Source organism: Apteryx rowi, unplaced genomic scaffold (genome assembly GCF_003343035.1).
Source record: "Apteryx rowi isolate R43461 unplaced genomic scaffold, aptRow1 scaffold_29, whole genome shotgun sequence".
NCBI lineage: Eukaryota > Metazoa > Chordata > Aves > Apterygiformes > Apterygidae > Apteryx > Apteryx rowi.
Window position 1 is genome coordinate 2,462,984 of NW_020449307.1, and position 26,258 is coordinate 2,489,241.

The 26,258-nt window shown below is 38.4% G+C and overlaps 1 protein-coding gene across 1 annotated transcript in view; it reads right to left on the reverse strand.

Moving 5' to 3' along the window:
- Positions 1-26,258, reverse strand: part of PTPRN2 (protein tyrosine phosphatase, receptor type N2) — a 506,489-nt gene that overhangs the window by 389,143 nt on the left and 91,088 nt on the right. The window contains 3 exon segments of the mRNA XM_026069273.1: positions 15,604-16,014; positions 17,838-17,889; positions 19,292-19,546. Of these exon segments, the coding sequence (XP_025925058.1) occupies positions 15,604-16,014; positions 17,838-17,889; positions 19,292-19,546 (718 nt within the window).

The following is a 26,258-nucleotide window of genomic DNA, read 5'->3' on the forward strand; positions in this document are numbered from 1 at the left end:
CTATGGGCAAGCAGAGGAGGAGGCAATATGCTGGACAGAACAGTCTTATGGGCCAGAAGTGCCTCATGCACTGCCAATCAGACCACTCCAACAAAGACTAGTGCCAGTTATTGGATCCTGATCTCAAGACCAGTTCAGCTACATCCCATAATTATCTGAACACCACTGCGAATGGATGCCGTGTTTCCAAGAAATTCCCAAGATTGGCTACAAATCTGGTGAGTGCGAACAACTACTTTGAATAATGGATTGCATATTTTTGACCTGGATTTATGCACTGAAGCTAGAAGCTTCCCTTTCTGATTAAAGAACAAGAAGGAAACGTAAATGAAGGAGCAAGAGGAGTTCTGTAGGGAGCGACACTGGCAGCATGGCCAGCTCTGCATGGTAACACACAATGGAGCTCAGACACTAATAAAAGCCAGTGGGCGATGTCAAAGGGAACAAGAGGAAAAACAGAAGTAAACAACGATGAAAACTATATGTTCTATATTTCCCAACATGCCTGTCAAAACAGTCCCATAAATTGATCCATTTTGGTAGAGAAAAATCTGATCCAGTTACACAGATGGCTTGATTGCTAGCATTTGCCAAGCCTGTTCCCAGCCCAAGGAGAGCAACATGTAGCTCAGAGTTACGCTGAGGTTATGTCAGTCTCACAAGCAGTTGCTCTCATTTGCTTTTCCTCCTCCCAGTTGCCAAGTGTCTTCGAAAACCCACTTAACTGAACTCTGAAATTCTCCCTTACTGCCATCATTCAAATTATATATTGTCTTTACCAGACTGTACCTAGTGTCCTTCCAATACTCTGTTTAGCAATTGTAATGCAGCACTATAATGGACATCCAGTCAGCCCTGTCAGATTAGTTCAATTGAATCATTTTCTGCAAAAATGAAGAATAATCTACAGTACAGAAATAGGCCTGACATTGAGAATTGCACTCCTTAAACCTAAATGTCAGTCTAATCCGCAGCGAAATCTTAAGTAAGGTAGGACCCAATCCACCTAAAACTTGCTTAAAATGGGATGTTGGCAATGAAGTCCAACCCACCCATTTTATGAGCACTGAGCCCTGCACTAAATTTACTAGGGATTTCTTTACTTAATCTTGAAGTTGCCCAAGTGCCTAACTATAGCCCTCCCAGAAGTATCAGAAAGTATATTCTAGGGATGTTAAGTGCCACGCTTACACCCAGTCTCTCTTATCCTATCCAAATTCAAGTACAGCAGCAGCTCCACTACACCTTTTTTCCTGGAAGAAGATGCAAAAGTTTGTCTACAGCTGTATTCAGCTTGTGGGCTCTGAACCCCAATCTTCACTGGAAGAAGGCAGAACCTGAACCCAGAACCTAGGACTTTGTGGGGAACTGTTTTTTGATTTAGCCTAATGCTCACTTTAAAAATGTTTTAAATGCTTACTAATGTAAAACACACACATGCTTGAAAACTAAGTTTTCAACAGCAGTTTTCCTTCCTCCTGGCTGTGYGCTGCAAGTTAGAATCATGCTCTTTCTTGCACTTTGCCCATCTTGCCCCATGTCTCTTTTAAGCCAGAGGATGAACCACTGCAATCAACAGGACGATGGAGAGAGTTACCGCTCAAGGCTGGGACTCACAGCACTCTCCTAGGATGTGGGAGATAAAGAGCTAAAACTCCTCAGACTAAGTCCAGTAAGATCGCTTCTGCCTCCTACTACATTTTCTAACCCCTGGAGTACTAAGYAAAAGGCAGGCATTATGCTGCAGTAGGTGCCTTTCAGCGGAGGTGTGCTAGACAAGCTGGATCCCAGGATATCCTACTTGTTTGGTATCTCTCAGTGAAACGGGAAGCACCTAGCAGACTGGATTGTCTTCTGGAGTCTCCCAAAGTCCATTCTGATCAGTGGAGGAAACAAGATGCCCCACTCTCCCTGTGTGGATATGTCTTTACTTGCCTCTCTGTTCAGGGAGCTCAGCTACGTCAAGTGAAGTGGACGACGCTCCCACCCTCGTGGGGGACACGTAGCATTCAGCAGCTCAACACCTGAACAAGGCAAGCTAGCTTTCACCCTAAATCCTGAAATAGATGCATTTTGGCTCAAAACCTAGAAATGTGCACACAGGAAAAAGGTACTGTCCACCTGGATAACAAGACAGATAACCAATGGTCTTGAAAATGGAAGCTGTAGGGACCAAATTTGTGGAAGAATTTATCAATTTTTATTAAGCAATTAGAGGTACATGTAGATTATACTCTGTAGGTGAAAGTGTTGGTTTAGACCTATAAAATCCTTTCTGAGTTGTGTCTTTTCCCACAGAGTCATGTTAGTAATAATAGCATACCATACGATCCAAGCTGGCAGTCTCCTGGATGGGCTCACCAAAGATCAGTTTCTTCTCGTGGTGATATTTTTCTCTAGAAGCTAATCTGAGGTCTGAGCTGACAAACATAATTTTGCTGGTCCTGCCTAACTCTGTATTTATTTTGAGTATTTATTTTTGAGATTTTTAAGTATTTGTTCACTTAGCAGGCACACACAAGACCACCTAACATTTAGAAGATTTTCTTTCTCAGTTCTGAATCTTAAATCCTTTTTTTTTCTTTTTAAAAACTGAATTTAAAAAAAGATGCATGCCACAGTTTGAAATAATTATTTAAGAAAGTTGGTCATTTTGCAGTAACATCCCCTTGCATCGGCATCAAATTGGCTTCCCCGTATCTGATAGAGCAACGCCCTATAACAGTATTGCTTCCTTAATATGCAGCACAGTCTCCTTAGTACCGCAGATATTAAACTAACCTCAAAAAAAAAAAAAAAGTTCAGAAATACGGGTCTGGAAGACTGTATGAGAGTTACACCACTTGCTATAATGAATTGTACTGGGCACATACTCAGGCGGCTGCAGGTGCCCGCGTGGGAGCAGGCCACCGACCGCCCCGTGCCGCTCACAGCCGGTTCCAGCCGGTTCCAGCCGGCTCCCTAACGGATGGATCCACCCCCCCCCCCAGCCAAAACCACAGCCTGTCAAGGGGAGCCGGTGCTCAAACGGCCTTAGCAGCGGGTGTAGCGGCTGGGGGCCTGAAACAGGAGGGGACACGTGAAGGGAAACGTGAAGAGATGCATTGGGAGAAAGAGAAGGGAGGAGGCAGGCAGAGGGGGGCATTGCTGGGCACAGGGCTGGGCACAGGCGCGCTCTTGGAAGGAGGCGCTCCATGCTGGGGGCAGGGGGGTATGACTGCGGCCTGCGGAGGACCCGCGCTGCGCCAGGGAGTCCCTGAAGGGACCATGGCACATGGGGATCCACGCTGGGACGGGGACACCCCCCAAGGGACTGCAGCACCCCTGAGGAGATGGTGGCCTGTGGAGGACCCATACCAGGGCAAAGCAAACAAATAAGAAGGAAGGAACAGCGGAAGAAAAGAGTAAGAAGCAAGGAGCAGTAGGCAGAAACGATCATGTACTGACCCCAACCTCCTTTGCCGCCTGTCACAGGTCTTGGAGCGTAAGGTGGGGAAACAAGGGGAGCTGAGACTGGGAAGGGGGAGGGGTGTTGGGCTGAAATTGAGCCTGGGCAAAGGGGGGGGAAGTGTTTCCCTGTGTTTGCTTAATTGTTTATGTCTTCTCTGTTTCTCAATACCCAAATTGGCAATTAAAGTTTATGTTAACTGGCAATAAATTAAATTAAGTGAAATTTCCTGAGTCTGAGACTGTTTGCCCGCAACAGTAATGCGAAAGGTTAATTCCAGTAGAGGGGGCCTGCAGAAAAGACGACAGTAGCTTAAGCTCTTTCAAGGAGTCACATTCATGGGGCAGTATCAGGCCTGTTTCCCTCCCTCCATGTGCCACCCTCAGTGCAGTGCTTGTCGAGGAGGAGCACAAGAGCCAGAACCCAGGACTGAACACTGCCTTCCAAGGGCAGGGGACTGCTGTGGACCAGCTACGCACTGTTCCTGCCTGCTACGAGCGGAGCGGTGGAGAGAAAAGGGTGGAGACGGAGGGAGCAATTTCCTGTTCCTGCTGCTGGGATCAAGAACGAATGAGGAGAGCAATTGCTGCAGGGAGCACATACGCAGCAGTAAGTGCTAGACCCAGACCTTGAGTTGGTTCTTGGCAGCAGCCACCAGCACAACTGTCCAGCACAACTGTTTTTTTTTTTTAAAAAACTACCTTAGGCATGCTACCGCTGTAAGCAACAGCCTGATATTCTTAAGCCAGCAGTGAATACAGGGGAGCCCAAAAATAGAGCCTAAGAAATAAAGTGAAGTCCCAGATAGTCTGGAAGAGTTCTTAAGAAGGAGGGTGAGAGAAGTGGTCTTTTTAGATACAGATCTGTAAGGACTAAGTAAAGAACAATCTGACCTTGAGTTGGTTCTTGGCAGCAGCCACCAGCACAACTGTGGGCCACCTACTTCAAGATTTGCAAGCTCTCTTTTAAATTTTCAAATCTGAATATGTGTGCCACCAGACCAGGGGCAGGATTCATGTGTCTAAACACAGCAAATCTTCTTTTCTTCAAAATTTTCCACAGTCTCAGAGCCAGGACTCAGAGGAGTTTTAAGAATACCTTTTTTTCCAAAAAGAACTATTTTTGTTAATGTCTATTATTCTGTCACACTTACTCGAGCTGAATTTCATCTACCATTGTGCTCCTTAATCCCTCAATGTATTTAAATCCATCTGGAATTTTTCTAAATCCTTCATAGTTTCCTAACAGGGACAATTTGCCCATGGGGTACCACTAATCTCTCTGCATGCTGAGAAGCAGCATTTCATGACGATTCTTTCTCTCCTATCACATAACCAGTTCTTAATCCGCAGTGACACTCTGGCCCTTGCTCTGTGACTCACTCTCCTTAAAGTCAGTATGAAGAGCATCCCGTTTATCTCCTGCTGATTTGGAAGATAGGTACAACTTGCAGTTTTGCTACAGCAGCAGCTTTTCTCCCAGCAGACTCAGATGTATCTCATTAGAAGGTGCTTCTCTCCTGAGGAGCACCGGAGGCCCGGTCCTGCTGCAGAGGACTGCCATGCAGGGACAAGGAGGGTGTCCCTGGCACTGTCTTTTGAAGGCCGAGGCAGAGAGGCCAATATAAATATCCAAGGCATAAGGTTTGAAAAGTGGCTTATCATTGATGTGGTCTTCAAACATCTCAGCGTCTGCATTCAGAGCATTTCTCCAGCTCAGAGAAGCCGAAAACAATACTAGGAAAACTTTTTTGTTAAGGACACAGTTTAATTTTTTCCTTTTTCTTTTTTCTTTTTTCTTTATTTTGTCTGCTAAGACTAGTAAATATTTTAGCATGCAACATAATGGGAAATTCAGTTACTGAAGTATGAAATAGAAGGATCTGAACCTCTCCTTGTGTACGAATTTCAGTAGTAGCTGAACTATGGAAGGGATGTCGATACAATCACAATAAATAGATATAGCTTTAACGAGGCTCCTGAAGAGATTTTTCACTTCCCTCTTCCCAATAACTCCTATATCCTTCCGGTTTGGTGACAGTTGCTAGCTCACCACTACCACTGCTCTTCCATGACGTCAGAGGTCACTTACCCAACACGGCTGATTCAGCCACTAGCCGCCAACATCTGAGCCATGCACTTTGCAATCCAGAGGGAAACCATCATGTTTGCTGGAGGAGGCAATATATGGCGTATTGTGGCAGCTGCATCCACCCCATGGACGGAGTGAGTACTGTCAGCTGAGGCAGCCCAAGAGACGTGGGAAAAGACATGGCAACGTACTGACATGACTCCCATTCTCGCTGGGTTTCCAACCACCAGTCTAAAGCTGTTGAATCTTGCCTTCTGCCTTCCTCAACTCTTAGGTTTCAGTTTCTAGACACAAGCAGAGTCTCTCTCATCACAAGAAGGGTGCAGATTATCCCACATAACAGAGAATAAACTGAGACATTAGAATGATATGGTCAAGGTCACAGAGGAAGTAAGCAGTATAGCAAGGACTACTGAGAATGTTTTAACAGTCAAAGAAATTGATAGCATTGCCATTAAATTCTGTCTGAGCCTACCAAGCCTAAAAAATATTTACACACCAAAATTGTATTTATTTCTCTTCTTTGAAAATGCTCCTGAGAGTAACTTGTATGATAATCTATAATGAAAGTCCTGGGCACTGATGGTTCAAGTCCATGCTGTTGCAACAGCCTGCCTTGTCTGTCTTAGTTTGAATCTTTTGTCCATGTTTCTGTGTTGTTTCATACATCTTGAAGCACTCGTCCACAATATACAGAGCAGGAATGTATTTCAGTTAGCGCTGATAAAAGGATTTTATTGGCTTGAACGCAGTCTTTGCCTTAAATTTAGTTAAATAACAATAAATTTTGTAAATGGTTCACATTTATTCAGGTTCATGAAAGCAACCAAGAAACTCCTGAGCACAAAGCTACTCACTGAATTGCTTGAGAGCTGCCTGACATCACCACACCATTATGGTAATGATTTCAGACTCTGCAATTTTATTGCATCAGGCTGCAGTCTGGTTTTTCTGTACTTGCTTCCTCATAGGCTTTATTACCAATAAAACATTCTTGAGCTTACTTCTGTTTTGACAGCTCAGCAAATTCCCACTTTCCATATTTTTTCTCCTCTTTTCCCACCAGCAATAAGTGTGAATTTAAACCTCTTAATTCAGACAGATTCGAGTCCAGACCAATTTGTAACATACATGACACGTTGTAAAAATCAATGGCAGTGGTCAGGCTATTAAGGTCAGAGGAGATAACTGCATCATGGAAACAGGAGCGTGATAGAGAAGTCGAGAAAGATGAACTCCCTAGAGTGAATGGAAGTGTGACACTGTGCCAGCCTGTACTTGTATTTACTTCAAACACCCACTATCTCCAGCTATGTTAATGGCAACAAATTCACACAGACACTGTGTCACTAGCAGAAACATGGAAATAATGGAAATAATCTATGCCATAATTGTGGCATCCTCCTTTCTGAGACTGAACGGGACCCCACCAGCATATTCCATGCTGCATTTTAAGCTGAATGTTAGAAACAACAGAGGAGGCCGCTTGTTATGAACCCTAAATCTCTGATCAGTGATCTTGAAAATGCAAAATTGTTCAAATTACTCTTACATGCAAGTAATTAAAATAAAGCAGTGATGATGACTGATGATACACATTTTAATGCACTTTCCATACTGTCCCCTCTTTCATATCACAAACACAAGTGAAATTTAAACCTCTTCTTTCAAGACAGCTTAAAGTCCAGACCAATTTATAATGCAGATGGCATAAATAATAAATGACAAAGACTATCCAGCAAGTATTCAAAGGAAAAAAATTGGAGAAACACAAAAAATTTTGTGAGAGACCAAAACTTTAAAAATTGTACAAATGGCTTTTTTTCTAAAAGTCATTCTCCCTACTATTAAGAAATTAACTCTGAATTCATTTCTATAGCAGATATATCTGGTTTAAAAGCTTGTGGCTTCTTTTCTTCTAACAAGTGCTAGTGGAAAGCCAGAATATGTATTTGAGTGAAAATTTGAAATATTTTCTATGTTCTGAGTTATTCTCTGTGTTCTGAACTATTCCTTATCGGTTTCCTACTTTGGAAACTATCTATCTTTTGTGTGAAGTAAAAATGATTTACAGTGAACCAAAAAAGACTTTGTTCTACCTTTTAGTAGTCAGGTGTTTACACTGAACACACATTATCTAAGTTAAGAAATTCCAAAAATGTATCAGACATGAGAATTACATTATTTTATTTTTGTAGCTGAGCCTCCCAGGACTGGACAGAATGACACTGATGAAAAAGTACTGGTAGGTAATAGAATACATTATGATTCAGTTTGCTGCGTTCCCAGGAATCCTGATCTTTGGCTTTTTCCTTCTCACTCATTTCAAAGGCTTAAAATTCATCACTCTTATATTGAACTACATGGTAATTACAAGAAAAATAATACACTAGAAATATTGACTGTACAGTATTGTGAGACATTGCAATATTTCAGTGTTTTAATGGTTAGTACTTTATAAAAACAGAGTGTATCCAGTCACAAACCCTAGTTCAGAGATAAGTAATGCATAGCCCCAGCGATTAAAGGTCTGTAGCCTTTTACAGCCCTTGCCCTTCTTCTGCTTCACTGTACAGTTGACATATTTGGCTAGTATGCACATGCAGTGTCTCACCCAGTCGGTGTGATGAAGTGAGGCCTCCTGTGCACTGCAAAGGGAAAGCTAGTCTCTAGTGTACCCATAGGGCAGGCTTTCCTTGTGTCGCACTGGAGACAGCAGAGCAACCCTGAGCCTACGCTGGTGTACCGGTGCTTGCTGTGGGTGTGAGACCCAGTTGAGGAACACTATGAGGCACAGGGGGCATGAAAGGAGAGAAAAAGGAAGCTGGGAATGTCTATTCTGGTAAACCTGGCCAAGAGCTTTATCTATTCAGCTAAGCAGAGAGATACTAAAGTGAGTTAGTCATTGTGGCACTACTGGCAGCTCCAGAGGCACTCTTACAGCCACGCCATTGCTTTTTATTCAAGGGGCCAAAGTGATTCCTTGCCGTTTCTGTGGTTCAGTGTCATAGACCAGCTGGTCACCAGCTGCATCCATTCAAAATTTTGCTCTGGATGTTCTTCTAGAAGTGAAAATGCATAGCTCTTCCAGCAGCAGGCACAGGAAAACATCTGGGGAAGTAAAGCCCTAGGAGGAGGGAAAGATGAGCCCTGGAAGGACTCTTCTCCTGTAAAGTGGTCTACATCAGCAGGTGAAAACTACATTCCAGTATAATATATTTCATCAGATTTTGGAAGGATAGAAGTTAAGTGCAACAGAAGTAGAACAGACTATCATATCACATACACTCTGCACATACCACAGATAAGCAAAAATTCAAAACATTCAAAAGTGAACTCTCCTATTGAAAACTATATACAGCATTTCTTGGTTTCTATGGCAAAGCTACAGTAACCATTGTTTTTGTTATTTTCTCGTGCATGAAGTACCATTTTCCTATGGGAATATACAAGATCAGAATTAAGGTGAAACATTGCCTTAAAGGRAGGTATATTGCATTGAATTGAATGTGGTATGTATGATCTTTGTCACTTTTTAACTATCACAAGGATACTGGAGGATTAAACAGAGGGAAAAAAAGGGGCAATTTTATGTCTAGAAGACACTAGAAAACACCAGGAAGTGTGAATAATTACATGTGAACAGTTAACCAAGGAAGGTTCTAAATTTACTTTTATCCACCAGTCATAGCGCTGAGACAGAATGAAAGAATTACTTCTACTGCACACAATAGTAAGCAAGTATTTTCCATCTGTATTGTTTATGTAGGAGTCAAGCTACATTATCAGAAGCAAGACTTTTGGCCTTGAAATCAGTGATGGACATTTATGGAACTTATTTATACAAGGACAGACTCTGCTAGTGAAAGTGATAAAGTGAATGATAAAAACTCATTCCTTTACATTTAAAAGCTTTTTTTTTTCTGTGAGCAGTGTTGTCCCTTGCTGATTTTAACAGATTTTTTAACAGTAGTAGCAAGAGCATTTCTGTTTTATGTGTGTTTAGAATTTCTTTTTGTTTTTAAAGCTAGTTGTAGAAGTTAAGCGAAGAAAACGCAAAGACCTTTTCCCCTTGATAGAGTATGCTTGCATGTAGAATAACAATTTGAAAGAGGACATTGAGATATGTAGAGAAGGTCAAATCAGTTTTTCTGTTTGTATATGTTTAAAGAACAGGAACATTTTGTTATTTTTGTCTAAAAGAGAGCTGAAAAGCCTCATGCAAAAGCTCAGCTTCTAAGAAACATCATGATCCTCCAGTAACAAGGAACAGTAAAACCTATCTGCCCTGTTTCATTGCTGTATATATTGTGATTCATTTTCTCCTATTTATTTTAGATTTCATTTTTTTAATGCAATTAAAATGTCCTAAATATTTTAACCTGGTAAAGGGCAAGGAATACTTAAGATCACGAAAATAAAATTCTTTAGCAACTTGCCTAGGAAAACAGAAAACTTAGGGAGTAAGCAGAGAGTACAGTTTGACTCAGCTTTAGGGTCCTAACCAGACCTTCCTGCAGAAGTAGTCATTATATGCAAAGTAGTAAGTATTATTTATCACCTTTATAAAGGTGTAAAAATAGTATCAAGCATTTAGAATTAACCTAACCCTTCAGTATGTTAAGTGAATCAGACTAATCATCTCATAGTGATTTTATACTGTGAACATGAGATCCATTTTCAGCTTTTTCAGAGTAACTGAGAGAATACCAGCTACCTCAAATTAAAAGCACTGACATGCATGTATGATCCAATTAAATTAAAATGTTGTGAACAGATTCACAACCTACATAATTTTATATAGACAGTCTGGAATTGAGAGTTAACATATGACAAAACACTAAATATCCAGAATTTGACTAATACAACAATGCCAGAAGTTGGCTCACAAGCCAACAGAGCTGCCATGAGCTGCCTGTGATCTTGCATTTAAATGAAAAACTTAAAGCACATATATCCTGATAAATCACAAAATAGGTCAAGTTCCTCTGGTTTGGGTGTCCAGGCATGGCTTTGGAAAAGCATGCCTTAGTTCTGAAGCCCAAAACATAATGAATGTTAATCAGTGCAAAAAAGCGAACTTTGCACTCTCAGATGAGGATTTTTCTCAGTGTGGCTAAATCTAGCTACTTAACCCCATATTTAAGAAATTGCATACCAGCTTGACTGTTTAAACTGCTAAGCATGCAGCAGCTTGTGTTCAGTTTTACTGGAGGTGATAGGAACTGCATATTCTGGATAATCAGGCTTTGGGTGGCCTCAGGAGCCTAAACACTGTTTAAACATTTTGACTGTGGGATTTTGGCCCTCTGCTTAGGACATGTTCTCCCAGACAAATGAGCATTTTCATTATGTGAAAGCACATGCCAACATGAGCCCTGGGCTGGCATTATTTTCCAACTAATAAGTTTACTATACTTGAAGACAAGAACTGGAAATTCAGAAAATAGGAAGAGTTCTTTGGCCCCCAAACAGGCAAAAACTTCTCTGATTTGAGGTCTCCCATTGATGTATTCTCACTATAATGGGAAGTATTTTGTAACTATGGCACTAAGTGGCATACAGCTGAAAGTAACATCCTGTAAATAATTTATCTTGTAAGATCACTTTAGAATTTCAGAGTTAAAATTAGCAGAAACAGTTACAAAGCAGATACACTGAGAAAGAAACAAGCCTCCCTCCCACACACAAATTCTACAGAATTCCAATTTTTTGAAGGAGGCAAGAGTGAACAAAGTAAATCACCCAATTTGATTGGTTTCTCAGCATAATAAAGTGCTGAAGCAGCACCGTGGAGGATTGGCTGGACAATTTTCTACACTGAAACTGTCAATTCATTCCTAAGATTAGTGCTGATGGATATTATGGATTGGTATGGATCGCAGTGCTCCAACCATCTGAAAGGTCACTAGACAAACGCAGCAGGAGTGACCTATTGTTCTTACCGTTGACAATCAGACTGCCATTTTGACAAGTCTTTAAACTATCACAAATCTTTTCTTCAAGTATACATGGAAATGTTTATCTTTGCTTTGTGGCACAATTAAAAGCTGGCATCTTAGGAGTTCACTGAAGCAATCTTAATATCTCCTTGGGTCACACCTGCAAAGCCATGGTTGCCTGAGAATCTAATAGTGAATGGATCACCCCTGACATCTGTCAACTATACCACTGAGTATAATCTTTTCAGTTCTATTTTCAGATCAGAAGGTGAAAAGAACTCTTGCTATTATCCCCAGTGTACAAATATATTGGACTACTTCCCTTTCTCACCAAAAGACCACAGTTTCAGCTGTAAAAATGAAGCTCCATTGCTCAAAAAAATCTTGGCCAATAAAAGTTGCTGTATTGGAACTATAACCTATTGCTTTATGTGGAGGAAAGTGAAAAATATAGGGAGATAATATTATTCAAAAATAAGTAAGTACTGTTAATGTTTCATGTCAGCATTTCATTTAATGTGGAAAAATTATGACTGGATTAAAAACAAAACAACCCTAAATAGTAACCTTTTGTAATCTTAAATGTGCTAATTTCTCCAAGAAAGATATTTCATATGTGAATCTGCCTAAAACTCAAACCATTAGAAAGATGTATTCCATGCCTACCTTTAGCTTCAACTTCTTCTGTATCTAAAATTGAGAACCTTAAAAAAAATAAAAATCTAGATACAAAGTATCAAAGATCACTTGTGACATCAATTTCCTGAGCACTTACAGACTACAATCACTTCTGAAGCAGGTATAATTTTAGAGAGATGTAGAATAAAGATCTTTCTAGGAATAGTTCCAGCTCCCTTAGTTCACTGTATGAATGCAATGTGCATGCACAGCTGTACATAAATGTGTAACATACACCTATAGCAAAGTCATTTATGACTGCAAACTGTAAGTAACATTTACAGTATGAAAACTTACTGATACAGGAAACTTTCTAAAGAAATGTTCATTAAATGGACACCAAAATTGCCCTTCTGTGCAGCGATAGTTAACAAACATCCTGTTCTCTACCCTCTCTCCCCCAAGATTAAATATAATTACAGCAATATTCATGAAGAACAAGTCTTTGCTAAAACTCTCAGGTAGACTGATCCAATTGCTCTCTAAGGCCACTTTATGTACTAAGGAAATGGTTGTGGGAAATAGTAATAAGTAATAAATCCCTCAGATGCTGTTGAAAATATTTCACTGCTCATGCAGAGTGGACAAGCCCATTTTTAGCATGCAGAACTTCCTGAACTAATTTTGTTATATTTTGTTATATTTTAAAAGTCCAGAATGTATAAAAATGTATTTCTCAAAATGAGGTTTTAATTTTATTCTTACATTTCAGTTAATCCCATTAAAAAACCAAATAACTAATGATAACAGCCTAAGAAGGCCTACCTATTACTATAATGTAAATGTTAAAAAAAAAAAAAAGAAAGAAATATTTTGGCAGCAGGAGTTCTAAAGAAAGTCAAATCACTGAAGTATTAGAAGTCACTGGCTGAGAACCTTGAACCAGAATGTGCTTGCTATAGATTGAATGCAGTACAATCCTGGTACAAAAGGAATTTTTCCTTTAGTTCAATTTAATCAGCTAGTTCTCTTCAATAATTAACTCATTCTAGATTAAGAACTAGAAAAAAGCTTGAAAGCATATTCTTATTTTCTATAAGATGACTTTGGAGAAGTCTAACAGTTCAAAAAGTTCTAAGAAGGTAGTGACAAGCTATCAGCTAAGTTGACTAGCTACAGATAATACATGTTTTTCATAATCAGCCAGTTACCTCTAAATACAAAAATTGTTTTGATAAACTTTAAATTTTTGAATCCAGAACATTTGAAGTAGTTTCACCGAACTCATTACAAAGTCTTTCATGTTGCTTCTGAGCATTTTTAACAGCATCCCAATGTTCCTCTAAAAGCATCTTGCCCAAAAGTTACTAAAAATATAATAATCTAGTATAAAAGAAATGTATCATTCATCTTTCTTGAATTTAAAAAAGTAAAGGAGCTGAACAAATGTATGCTAAATTATATAAAAGTGTATATGGAGTCCTCTAGGGTCAGGAGCCTTTGGCCAAACAACCCTCTTCCACAAGTTTCACTAAATAATAAAAGACATAAGCTGGGAAAAAAACATCAGTTGGGAGCTAGCTAGGAAGAAAAACAGATAACAGATGGAGAATTTATATGCTGTGAAGACTGAAAGTCAGAACATCACCCATTATGCAGAGCAGTGAAAGCCCTAAGCTTTTGGAGAATTCTGGGGCCAAAGAAATTAGGCTGGTAAAGGGACATGATTTGAGTGGGATACAACTGGGCATAAAGGTGCCTTCCAGACTGATGTGTGTTGTAAGGCATGAGGGAAAAACTAGCTTCTGCTGCTTCACATAGCATTTGTAGGCAAGAACCAAGAGAAGTGGGTAAGCTAGGCTCTCATCAATTTCTGGTAGACTGGTTTATTGAATTTTAGAAAGAGACTACTGACTGCTCCCTTAGCAAAGAGAGAACTACCTGAACGACCAAGATACAGCCTAGACAAAAGACTGGGAGAGCAATCTGTTAGATAACTAGCTTTCTCCAGGTAGAGGTTCTTGAGAATGGGAAGTCTGCTGTAGGAACCAATCAATGAAAATCAACAAGTTACAGGAAAATAACTGAAAAGTGTGACTGCAAAACAAGCTTAAAACTAGTTAATTAAATCTGAAGTACTTGAAGATTAAATAATGATTAACAATGGCTATAGACACAGAGACAAGGTAACATGAGTATGAGAGGACCCCAAATCAGTTGGGACTCTCTTTAAAGTACTCCAAAACTCCCAAAAGGTCTTTTCTAAACTCTAGAGCTGGGTTTCTTTAGAAGGTGAACTAGAACTATTTCTGCTAGAACAACAAAAAACTCGGAACAAGACAAGACAGCAATGCAAGGATTCTTAACATAAATCTGTTTCCACTATGTCCTTTCAAGGTGAGTCCTTTCCTCCAGAATCTCTAATCCAGTAACTAAGTAACTTTTATTTGCAGAAATTTCTGCAAGGTAACAAGTCTGTGCAAYGTCCTCCTTTCTATTATCTCTGAGGAGAGGCTATTTGTCTGTTCCCTGCTTTTTGAGAAGTCTCTGTCTCCGTCTGCCTCTGTCTCCCTCTCTGATATTTACAGGCTGCCAAGCGTCCACTTTCACTCTCTTCTGCCTATCCCTCCATGCACTATTTAAAATCCCTCCCCCCCGCAAATGTCACCCATTCTCTTGATCCCGTCTGTCTCAAGCGTAGCCCATGGAAGAAGGCGAACAAGAAGCTGTCCTCTCTGGTGTCCAGCCACATGCATTTTAACGCAACACAGCACAGTACACAGATTTGTAAGCCCATCCTAGAATTTCCTAATTTCTCAGGCAAGATGAGCGGGGATCACTAATCAAATATAATAATGTTCTTGGGGCAGGGGGGACAGGAGGTAGGGGAAAGTAATAGCGCCCACATTCTAAACTCCTAAATGTTCCTTTAATAAATTGTGCATCACTAGGGGGGAAAAGCTGCCTTTTGAAAGTATAGTATTAAATGTCAAATTCATTAGTGACATGACCTGAAATCATTAGGTCTTTCTTTCCAAACTAGCTGCATATGTGATGTTTGGATTCCTATTTGTGTTATTTTCAGATCAAAATGAAACCACAGAGAAAATATTGTGCTTTATTATTGTGTGTCATTTTTTCAAAGAATGACTCAGGCATTGATATTTAGGCTACTTTTAAGTCAAATATTTAAAGCCCACATCCTAACCATAAGCACACTTACTGACATATTGGAAGGTCACTGGAACATAAGAAGATAGGGTGAGGTCTAAGCAAAAGATCTACAAATTAAATATCTTCCACATTGGAGAAAAGGCAGCTGTAAGAGACTAGAACTCTTTTCTTATAGTTTCATCAAAGTACTGAACTAGTTGCAAACAGTTTCAGATGTATTAAAAATTAGGCCTGTGGCATTTTCCTCTGTTACATTTATATTTCATTGGGCACAATCACTTTATCTTTTCTCCATTTGAAAATGCCATTCAGATTGGTTGCTATACTTACTCTTTCGCTGTCACAATATAGCCATAGTCTTTCTCCTTGGAAGACTTCACTTCAAGCTGTAAGTCATGTCCTGTCTTTTTCTGAAGCTCTTCATAGGGATTTTCATCCTTCATCAAAGCATTCTGAATCCAGTAGTGGGTCTCACTCGGCTCTTTAGAGTCAGATTCAGTGTCCTTTGCTGCTGTCAGTTCCCTTGAGAAAGTCTCACTTTTTACGTTTTCCACACCAGCATTTATTTCTTCTGAGGAAGAAGAGGGAGAGTCAGTATCTTCAGATTTCTTGGTTTCTGTCTTAGTAGATTCTTCAGGTATAAGTTCTTTAGGCATATTTTCAGGTAATGCATTCTCATTCAAGAAGTTAACTAGTTTTGCAGTGTTCTCCTGTATTAAAAGAATATTAGTGTTTGTAAAACTAAACACAGAAATGTTGTAAAGAACAAAACCTGGATATAATCCTTTGAACCCTTACTGAAATGCAAGAGTCTCTTCATACAAATGTGGTATGGTCAATTCTTAACTTCTATATGCTGCATGACTATATGAGAACATAATGCTTATTCAGAAGTAATAAAAAATCATTAAAAGTTATAGTAAGGGTGAACAGATTCTATAGTTAACAGTTATAGTCTTCTTTAAWTATCACAGAAATCTTGATAGTTTTTTCTCTCTCTTTTGAGAGTTCTCAGACACACCTAGAAGAAAATGCTGGTAACATTTTCACAGTGTTTATTTGCGTGCGTGCGTGTGTGCGTGTGTGAGCATTGATGTGAATAAAACTTGTTATCAAATAATTTGATGAAAAGGAGAAATGATACAGATATCCATCAATATGCCTAAGAGTTAGGACCGGAAATACATGCATGCCTCTTTGGGGTCTTGTAAGTCATAACACAGGAAAGGAAACAGATCTTAGGTGACAAATTATATTTCACTTATTCATCTCTAGAAATAGTTGTGAAAAACTGTTTGCAAGTGATCCACTAAGTTAAAATTATGATCATACAATTAATCTAATAAATTGAAACATTGAGCAAATGAGCAAAAATCCAAATGCATGCCTAGAGAATTCATTAGCTAGTTTCCGTATATAAAAGTACATTATAGCCAAGCATTTGGGAGGACGTAATGACTTATGGGCACTCTGTGCTCTGAGTCACAACATTCTTTTCTGTCACATCCCCTATTCAAACTGTCACTGAGAAATCTATCCATGGGATCCTCTATAAGACAATTGTGAATGCAGCACTTCATTCCCCTGAAGAATTTCACATGGGTGGTTAAAACTCCTGCCAGACTGTCCACTTGTGTTTTTTCCTTGCCTGGTAGATGGGCAGCTATTGAGGAGATTTTACTGTGAACACTAGAGGATTTGCTCATTTATGGATCTTGCAGTCTTAGCTATTTGATAGAGTATATAGTAGGAAAATTTTCAATTCAGTCTTTAAAGCATTTCTTTGAGATATTTCCGCTCCATGCAACCCAGAAAAAGAAAGATAAAAGGATCTCAAAAATGGCAAAATATAGGACATAAGTATATAAGATATGATTCAAGCTCATGAGGAATATTTTAAAAGTAATTTGGATTAGAATCCCAAATTTGATGTTACCACCGAGGGTATTGTCTAGAACTTTTGAAATATGTCTAATATTCCACAATTTTGAAGAATTAACTGTAGACTTGACAGTGAAAAAGTGAAGATCAGCAGATCTCATGAATGAAAATGGAATTTTGAATCCTCCCATAAACATGAGCTCTCAGAAGGAATGTGTTTACTCATCTGCCTCTCAAAATCAGAGAGATTGTCTGAGCATGATGCTTATGTTCCCCAGAACTGAGAGAAAAAGGACAAATGAAAAAAGTGTGTTTTCAATTGAACGCCTGAACACTTAAAATTCACTAACGAGAGGAAAAGCCGGAATATATCTGAACTTTGGGATCTGTTGTAAATTTTATCTATTTACTCAAGCCTTGATTGAAAGAAAGGAAAAATAAGATTGGATTTTGTTTTTGTTTTTTTGTTTTGTTTTGTTTTTCAACTGGCACAGCTATTTTGGTTAAGGATTAGAAAAATCTTCATTCAACATTTCAATGCATCAACAACAATATGCTTATGCTGTAATATTGAATTATACCCACATAAAACACAAAACACTTTTTATATTTTTGAACTGTGTTTCTAACCCTCACTGTATATAAAACAGTGAGATGAAATACTTGTTTTGTTGTTAAAACACTGGTACTCTACCTCTTTATCAGTTCTGGCACTGGCTTCACGTACTCCATTATCTGTAGGATGTGGAAAGCACAAATATATAATTATATATATAATATATATAATGACAGAAAAACATCATATATATGAAACAAATGCTGCTCATAGGCAGCTTTATTTATAATGGTGGCCTTTTTAATGCGGTTTAAACATTAAGACATCATAGCTGAAAGGGGATAGTAAAGAGCACAATATAATTCATTATGGTTATTCTAGCTCCACTTAGATGGAAAATTAATGCAAGATCAATAGAATTAGTACAGCAAGAGCCAGTATTTTTGCTAATTAAGTGGCTGATCTTCACATCAGTTTATCAATATCCAAGAAAAAACAATGAAGTGATTCTAGCTGGCAGAAAGGACATCATATTTACGTTAAGCAAAAAGGAAACATATACACCACTCACACATTTTAGTAGAAGAAAAAGACTTACATCTATAGATATATTATACCAGAAACATGTTACAATTTAACTATAGTGATGATATGCAGTCACATCATTAACCTCAGTTAAATAACTTTGGCTCTTTAGTTTATGAACTGTCTTATTCATCTCTCCCAGCATGACTCAAGGCAAACCCACAAGACTGCTCATTTTAATCTACAGACAGAATTGGCAATTAAAATAACCAGAATACCCCTGACCAGTAAGGATTTCAGTATACTGCCATTGTCAATAACTTGCCTACTTTTGATAGAAAAAAAGACAGTAATGTAAAAGGCACTGTTTGTCACAAATATCACATGATTTTGGTGTTTTTGATACAACAGTCCTAAAATAGAGAATGGGTAAGTGGTATCTTATGTCCCACTGTGCTAAGTGTTGACTCATTAATGCCAATTACTGCAGCTCCTGAATCTGCATTGCCATGAAAATTTGTGTCCAAACATAAGCAAATAACCATAATAATTCTCTTAGCTCTCCGAGCAGGCAAGCGAACAAGTTGCTTTAATATGCATCTGTCTAAAACTTTCTTCTGCAAGTAATTAGGGTACATTAAAGAACGATTATCTGTAAAACACAATGATCTTTTTTCACATATTTCGAAACACATTTCTGGAATATAATCATTTTTCATTATCATTTTGTTTAAACATCTCATTTTCAAGAATAGGAAATTAGACCACACAGCATAAAGCAATTTGTCTCTCAATATAATTGAGTGCATAGGTTTATCTTGTTTATGAATCTTGAAGACCAAGAGTTCACAGACAGATGCATTTCAGGTAAATAAAGTATTTACTGTAAAAAGGAAACATGAAACCTAAAATTTTTCAGCCTTCTGGGAAAAACAGAAAAGCTTTCCTTCCTGTCTCCTTTAAAACTGGTAATAAAAAGTCTAGCACTAAAGTGAAACATAAAAAGGAAAATTTGGATATCTATTTTTTGCTACATTTAGCTCTTTGAGTTAATACCTGCTATGTTAACACTGTTCTCCATTAATCCAGTCTGAACCTCTGTCGTTCCTTGTGCATCTCCTTTCTTCATTTCTCCTTCTGTTTTGTCTTCTCTAGTTTTTCCAGCACCCTCTTCCCTTTCTTCTTGTATATCAACAGCTTGAATTGCATCAGCAATAGTATCAGCGATCTCATCCAGTTCCAATGAGCTCAGGTTCTCCACATTCACCCGATGTTTCTCCAGGTCCTTCAGTACATCCTTAATAAGTGTTTCTGGATCACAAAACAACATAAGCACAAGATTTAGCTGCATAGAAGTGCCTGTATCAATAAGTATCTTTCATTTTTCCTAAAAATATTTTTTCCTTTGTGAAGATCACCTGTTTTCCAAAAGCAAGCATTCACATTGAGGTAGCCAAGACACAGAGTGAAGTCAGCTGCTGCCATTATAGGAAGTACAGTATTATAAAAGAATGTTTGAATTTATGAAAAGGCCAACCTGTGCCAGGCACTGGGGGATGTATGCCATACAACCTAGCAAGTTGTCCTGGAGACATCAGTATAAAATTGTCACTTTTTATTTACAAGCACAGCATGGTTTCCTAGACCAAACGGACTCAAAATACTGAAAACAACTGCTAAGGTAGCTCAACATTTATTTAGCTGCACTACGTTGGCACAAACAACACTGCTATTCATTAGAGAGCACGTTTCTTTGTTGATTTTTTTTTTATTAAGGTAAATAGCTGTATACAATTTTGGAAAAGAAAGAGTCAGGTATTTTGTCTTTTGGTCAGAAAGCTCCTCTCCACTTAGAATTATTTCATACATGGATATTTAATGGACAAATTTCCTAAATCATATTGATTTCTCTTGGAAAATATATATGTATTTTTCAAATGTGAATTTTGCCAAACATTGTTTTGATTTGTCAGCTATGAACAAAATGGGGAAAATGTTTGATCAGTCACATTAAGGAAAGAAATGTAAGATGACATTCCAGGCTGGGAAAAGTAAATGGATGAGATTTATCAGAAATATGTTCAGAAAAAAAAAAGTGAAAAGAAGTTTTAAAGATGAGAAAATTCAAGGACAATGGATATTAGAAGTGGGTTAGATGATGTTATTCAGGGAAGGTACTTATCTGACTTCATATATCCTTTAGTGCTATTCAACATTTACTCTGCAAAGCTCATCCTAATTTCCATTGGAGTAAGCTCAATTGAGGGCTTCCTCTGGCATCTTAAAACCATTTTCAGTCATGCCTCTGTTCTGCTTATTCATACTGATCACTAATTTACCATATATGTGCATATGCATGCAAGCAAGCAAACTCACTTTCACATATGTAGTATTGGGTAACAATAAAAGATTGGAAACATGAAATTCATTGATGGAGTTATACACTGCTTTCAAAACTCTTTTGAATGTAGAAATTTATATATAAGTGTTCAGAAGGCAATATGCAGCCTTTTCTCCTCTAGCAACATTCCCCTGTTAAGCACTGTGGTAGGACATGTTTATCATCAACTCAACTTTGGGACTGTGCTGTCAGTCTTCGGGCAACCATAAAGGTGACTTTAAAAGTAGGTGTGTAAAGGGGAACACTTTCCTGGAGAAAGGGCTAAAGAAGAGAGTTGGAGATTTTGCTTCTCACAGCACTAGGAAAGAAGAAGCAGTGAGAGATGCTTCTGCTCCGAGGAAAAGGCAGCCGAACATCTGTGAGGACAAGAACAGATGACTGTTTTTCACTTGGAAAAGAAGCCAAGACTTTGGAAATGTCCACCATCTTTTGGATCCCATGGTGTTAGCAGCAGAGGTTAGTGCCTGCAGCTGACCACCCAGTTTCTCAATGCCATCTGAAGGCAGAGATTAATTTCCTCCCATTTGCCCCATAATTCACCAACTAAACTAGTGCTTAGTTTTCCCTTTAGCATTCCCTAAACTATTTAGTCAGTATAAGCCAATATAGTTTAAGCAGTTTAAATAGTAGGTTCACTGTGACTGGAAAAGGGTTTTGAAATATGGGGGAAGGTGGTCCTTTGATGCAGTTGTTTTGCCAGATCAGAAGGATACATTTTTCCTCCAATAATCCACCATGATGATGATATAAAATTCCGCTGGTGAGGTTGTATGCTGTCAACTTCTGAAACTTCCTTGCAAAGCATATTTTTAAACACACTGAAGTATGAATATCAATAAAAAAGATATAGTGAGGTCAAATCTATGATGCTGTTTCAAACTGTGGCACCCAGCAAAGATTATGGTAGCATACCAAGCTAGCAAAGTGCTTTATACAATTGAAAGAAAGTGTTCAGTAAGGAGAGAGTCAAAGATTTAAATTCAAAACTATGCCAGACTCTCCAGGACAAGATATTTGGAGGCAACAAAATTAAGATTGAAGTTTGGCAGAAGCTAAGTAATACTGTACAGCACATATTGCATATTTTCCTTTCCACATTTTACTGTATTGTATCTACCTCCCATTATAAATTTAGTAATATAGTAAAAAAGATAATCACTAAGCACTTTTCTTTAGAAGGACAATCTACAAGAGCAAATTGATTCAAACTACAATAAAAGTTTTCATCAGACTTTGTCAAACTGAGCTCAATAAACTTTTTCAAGAAGCCCAACTATCTGGAAGATGGCCATTAAGAAAGGATGCTACACATAGCAGCAATGCAGGAAATTAAGCTCCAGGAAATACCAGAGTTACCAGATTGCTGCAAAAGTCTTGTGTCTGTTTAGGTATCACTTCTGGTTTTATGTTTTATGGAATTACTGGCCAATAACCTGACAGAAAAACCTAAATTATTGAAGCAGAGCTAATAAAGTCAGGGAAGAAAAAAACAGAATAGATATCAGTTGCAAATCAAAACTGAAACTTTTCAAGTAAATGTATAAAAATATTTTGCAAAGCGCATCACAGTAGGAGAAAACATTCTTGGAACACTGATTACCTGACATCAGTGAATCTACAAAAGACGGAAATCTACAATAACTTCATTGACTCTTTTTTTCCCAAGAGTTTTGGCATTTATCTATTGATACGAATAACTCTTGATGTGCAGCAGTTAGCATTCAATCTATGAGCAAGATTTTGAAGGTTTTGCAATCATCTGGAATATTATTTTGGAGAAAAGTGAGCTGTCCTCATAATAGTTACAAATGATCATAATAAATTTTTAGTGCAGATCAAGAATACATTTCTAAACTCATTGTCAATGTGGAATGTCCATATAAAACATCTATGTCAGGAATGAAAGGCTTATAAGAACCCACAAACATAATTCATTAACATCATTCGCTTCTCGGCAAAAGGAGAGAGAAAATGCCCAATACAGCCAGCTGATTAGAGCCTTGGGCATGGTTTTCCCACATTCAGGATGAGTTTCCTAAATATTAAATGACACTGACTGCTTTAGGGTCACTCACTCACTTTCCTAAAACATTTTTGAAGCATTTTTGATTTGTTCAACTTAAGAACAGAAGCAATCATTGAAACCACATTTCTTTTCTCTTGACTAAGAATCCTTGTTTTCTAGCCATAACACATCGAGAAGAATGCCATTCAGTTACCATGATTTTCAAGCTATTAGGAAACATTTTACCAAGAAACTAGATTTATGAAAAAGTTTCAAAAATACTTATATGCTTAGTAGCTTAACCTCAATTTTTTTCAAATTTTAGACACTTTGGGGTCTCAAATTCATTCAGGGCTAATGCTACTTAGGGTCCTAAAAGTTTATCTATTTTTTGAACACAGGAACAGGACTTTTAAAATACTTCAGAAAAGTCTTTAGAAATAGTATAAAGTTTTTAGCAAAAGGTATAGAAAGATGTTTCAAACCATTCCAGTAAATAAAACAGCATAAAAGCATTTGTCTTATTGAGTTAAACTTGCATGAACTATATTCATTTATTTAAAATAATTGAGGTCAAATTACAGGAATTTTGTGATATAACTCTGAAGTAGCTCAAAATACTGATGTGAAAAGTCAACAACCTGGGGCTTCCAAGCTGAAAGCAAGCCTGGAGCCTCAGAAACTAATTTGCATCTGCATTTGAGTTTTATTCAAATGTTTCATTGAATGTTGTTATTCAAAAAGTTTTATTCAAGCCAGTCACTGGCCATTACATCAATATCTGAAGACAAATTTTAAGACAGAATTTCATTTCAGGTCATATACAATTAAGAAAGCTGTATTAACGTAACACTACTAGATTTTTGTTTGCTCATTTGTGTTGCATCGCAACCAGCTGTCAGACCAACTACTGAGCTACTGAACAACAGGGAGCCAATATAGCCTTGTCATTTCAATTCCCTTTCATTTTTCCAAACCCACTTTTTTTTCTGTATCTATTATCTCAGCAAAGTCTTATCTCTCCACTCCACTTCCACAGGTTCATTGTCGATAACAAAGCAGTCTCAGTCTCAAAGGAAATGGAAAGAGGGGTGCGGGGAAGAATTACACAAGAAAAAATGAATGGCCACAGGCCATACTCCAGATACCGCTAACAGGCACACTGCAGCTTCTGGGTCATTAAATAAATCTGTTTTAGAGGAGCCTCCTGCACCTCCAATGCCGTTATTCCTGGTCTGATCAACACCACTGGGACACTGCCCATTGAAAGAACACCTCGAAAATACAATGTAGGTATTACATGCTACCTTTACTGAACAACTATAAGTGTGACTTAAAATGCCCCAAACTGACGGCAATACCAAGCTGAGATGTATGAGGAACATCCTGTGTTAAGTACACTAGGAGGAATAGTCACCAAAATGTCTATAACTGCTTGGAGAAAAGAGGTCTAAGTAAAGAGGCTTGCTAACTTTATGAAAGTAACGATATGCTGTTAATCCATGCCCATGTTAAAAATGGAAGTTTCCACTTGTTATTATGGCCCTTGTCCATGTTTTTATGTCATTTGCAGATGATTGGATAAGGCTGATGCACAAATAAATATCAGTGTATGTATTTACAAACACCTTTGGGTAACTTAAAATAATTCTTATGAATTTCTTAAAATCAGAAAATATTATTTTAGAAAAGCAGGTGGATCCTGCAATAGCACATCACTTAAGGAGCACATGTACTTGAACATGCCTGTAGCTGTGTACAGCCTTTCTACTCTTTCACCGACCTCTTCTAAATAGAACTGCCAATGCTCAACGATGTTGGCTTATACGGTAAACCAAATTTCTCCCTTAGCTCCAGATTCTGAACTACAGAAGACTAGCTCCCTTTCATAGTTACTATGGATCCATGATGACAATATAAGCAAATATTTCTTAGATGACATAATTTTTAATATCAACTTCACCAGCAGAATTTACCCTATTAGGTTTCAATAGCAGCTTAGCAAAGGAAAACAGATTTATCATACAGCGCATAAATCATGCTTCATACTCTGGTGATGCAACTGCCAAAGCCAGTTTGCCCAGCAAAGAGTGGTGGAGCAACAATAATTTTGCTGAAATCACAGCACAGCACTTCTGCATGATCCGCAATCCCACAGGACAAGCTGTCTGCTTCCAGCCCGTCAGCCTATTGACCACCTATCAGCTCTCCACGACAGGAGGTCCTGAGCACTGCCTGGACTGGTGACCGCAGCTTGGCAGGAGAGAGGATATACGGAAATATTTTTGCTCTATAAATGCGGATGTTGGTTATTTATTGAAAAAAAAAATCTGAATTACTAATTTTGTGGCCTTTCCAAAGCAGCTGAGAAATATATTCTGTGCTATTTAATACATCGAAAATAACTAGACTAGGATAAATCACTCAAGACAAAACTGAGCCAGACTCTAAATATAGCTGGTGCAGAAGACAGATCAATGATTTCCACTACTGCACAGTGACTACAAAGGCAGTACCCACATACATCACACTACTCCTAGAGGTAATAGTTTCCAAATCTGATAGAAAAATGGCTCCAGATTTCCTTCCCTTGCATTTCTCCCTCAGGGTGCCTTGTTAACTAATTTACCTGCTGCCGTTTCACAGCAATTCCCGTGCTAATCTGCTCAGTACCTTCTGGATTGTTCTGCCAGTCAAGCTTCGCTTTTCTTCTTATTCCTGAATCTGATGCAGCGGAGATGAGAGCTCATGTGATTGCCCTGTGCGCTGTCTAGTTTTGAACCACTCTGTGGTTTGGAGAACACAGGAGAGGAACAACCCGCAAGCATACAAAAATCCTGAAGCGCCAGAGAGCATGGAGAAAGGTCAGATACAGAATGAGAACAGCCGGTCAGCCTGGCAAATCTGACTTCAATCCATCATCAATCTAATGGCTCCCACTTAAAACTATGACTACACTGGTGTCTGTCCTCACTGCTTCCTTGTGAGATTACTTAATGGCACAAAAATACAAAGGAAGCCATATAATTCACTTCTTGGCAATTCATATTTTTAAGTCAATGCAACATTTAAAAGCTAATACAATGGGAGATGTTCCTACAGGGCACATTATGTATGTGAAGTCAAAGCAGCACAACCCAATGAATTGTGAAACGTTATTCCCTCTAAGTGTTAAGCATTTTTTTCCCGGTTGGCTCCTACCAGGAAAGGTGAAGTGGAACAGCTGGAGGATAATGAAACCAGCATGTGCCTAGTTTGTTTTGAGTCTAGTGACAAAACTGTCTAACCTGTGGAAGAGACTTACAGTGCCACCTGGATTTGATTTTACATTATAGCTCATTCCTTGAAACCTATTATCTCTGGGCACCATACCAAGAATGCTTTCACTTTCAAGCATCCTTTAGATTGCAAGCATTATCTTTCCTCTGCTGCAACTTTGACTTTTTGTGTGTTCTTTTTTTTAAAAAAAAAAAAATCAAAGAACATTAAACGTTACGGATGATATTAACTTCACAAGGAATTCAAAGAAACGCTCTTACATATCACCTAAATGGTTGGGTTGGTGGTAACTACACTGTAACAGATGTAGCTGCTTGGCAATGTCTGAGGATCAATTA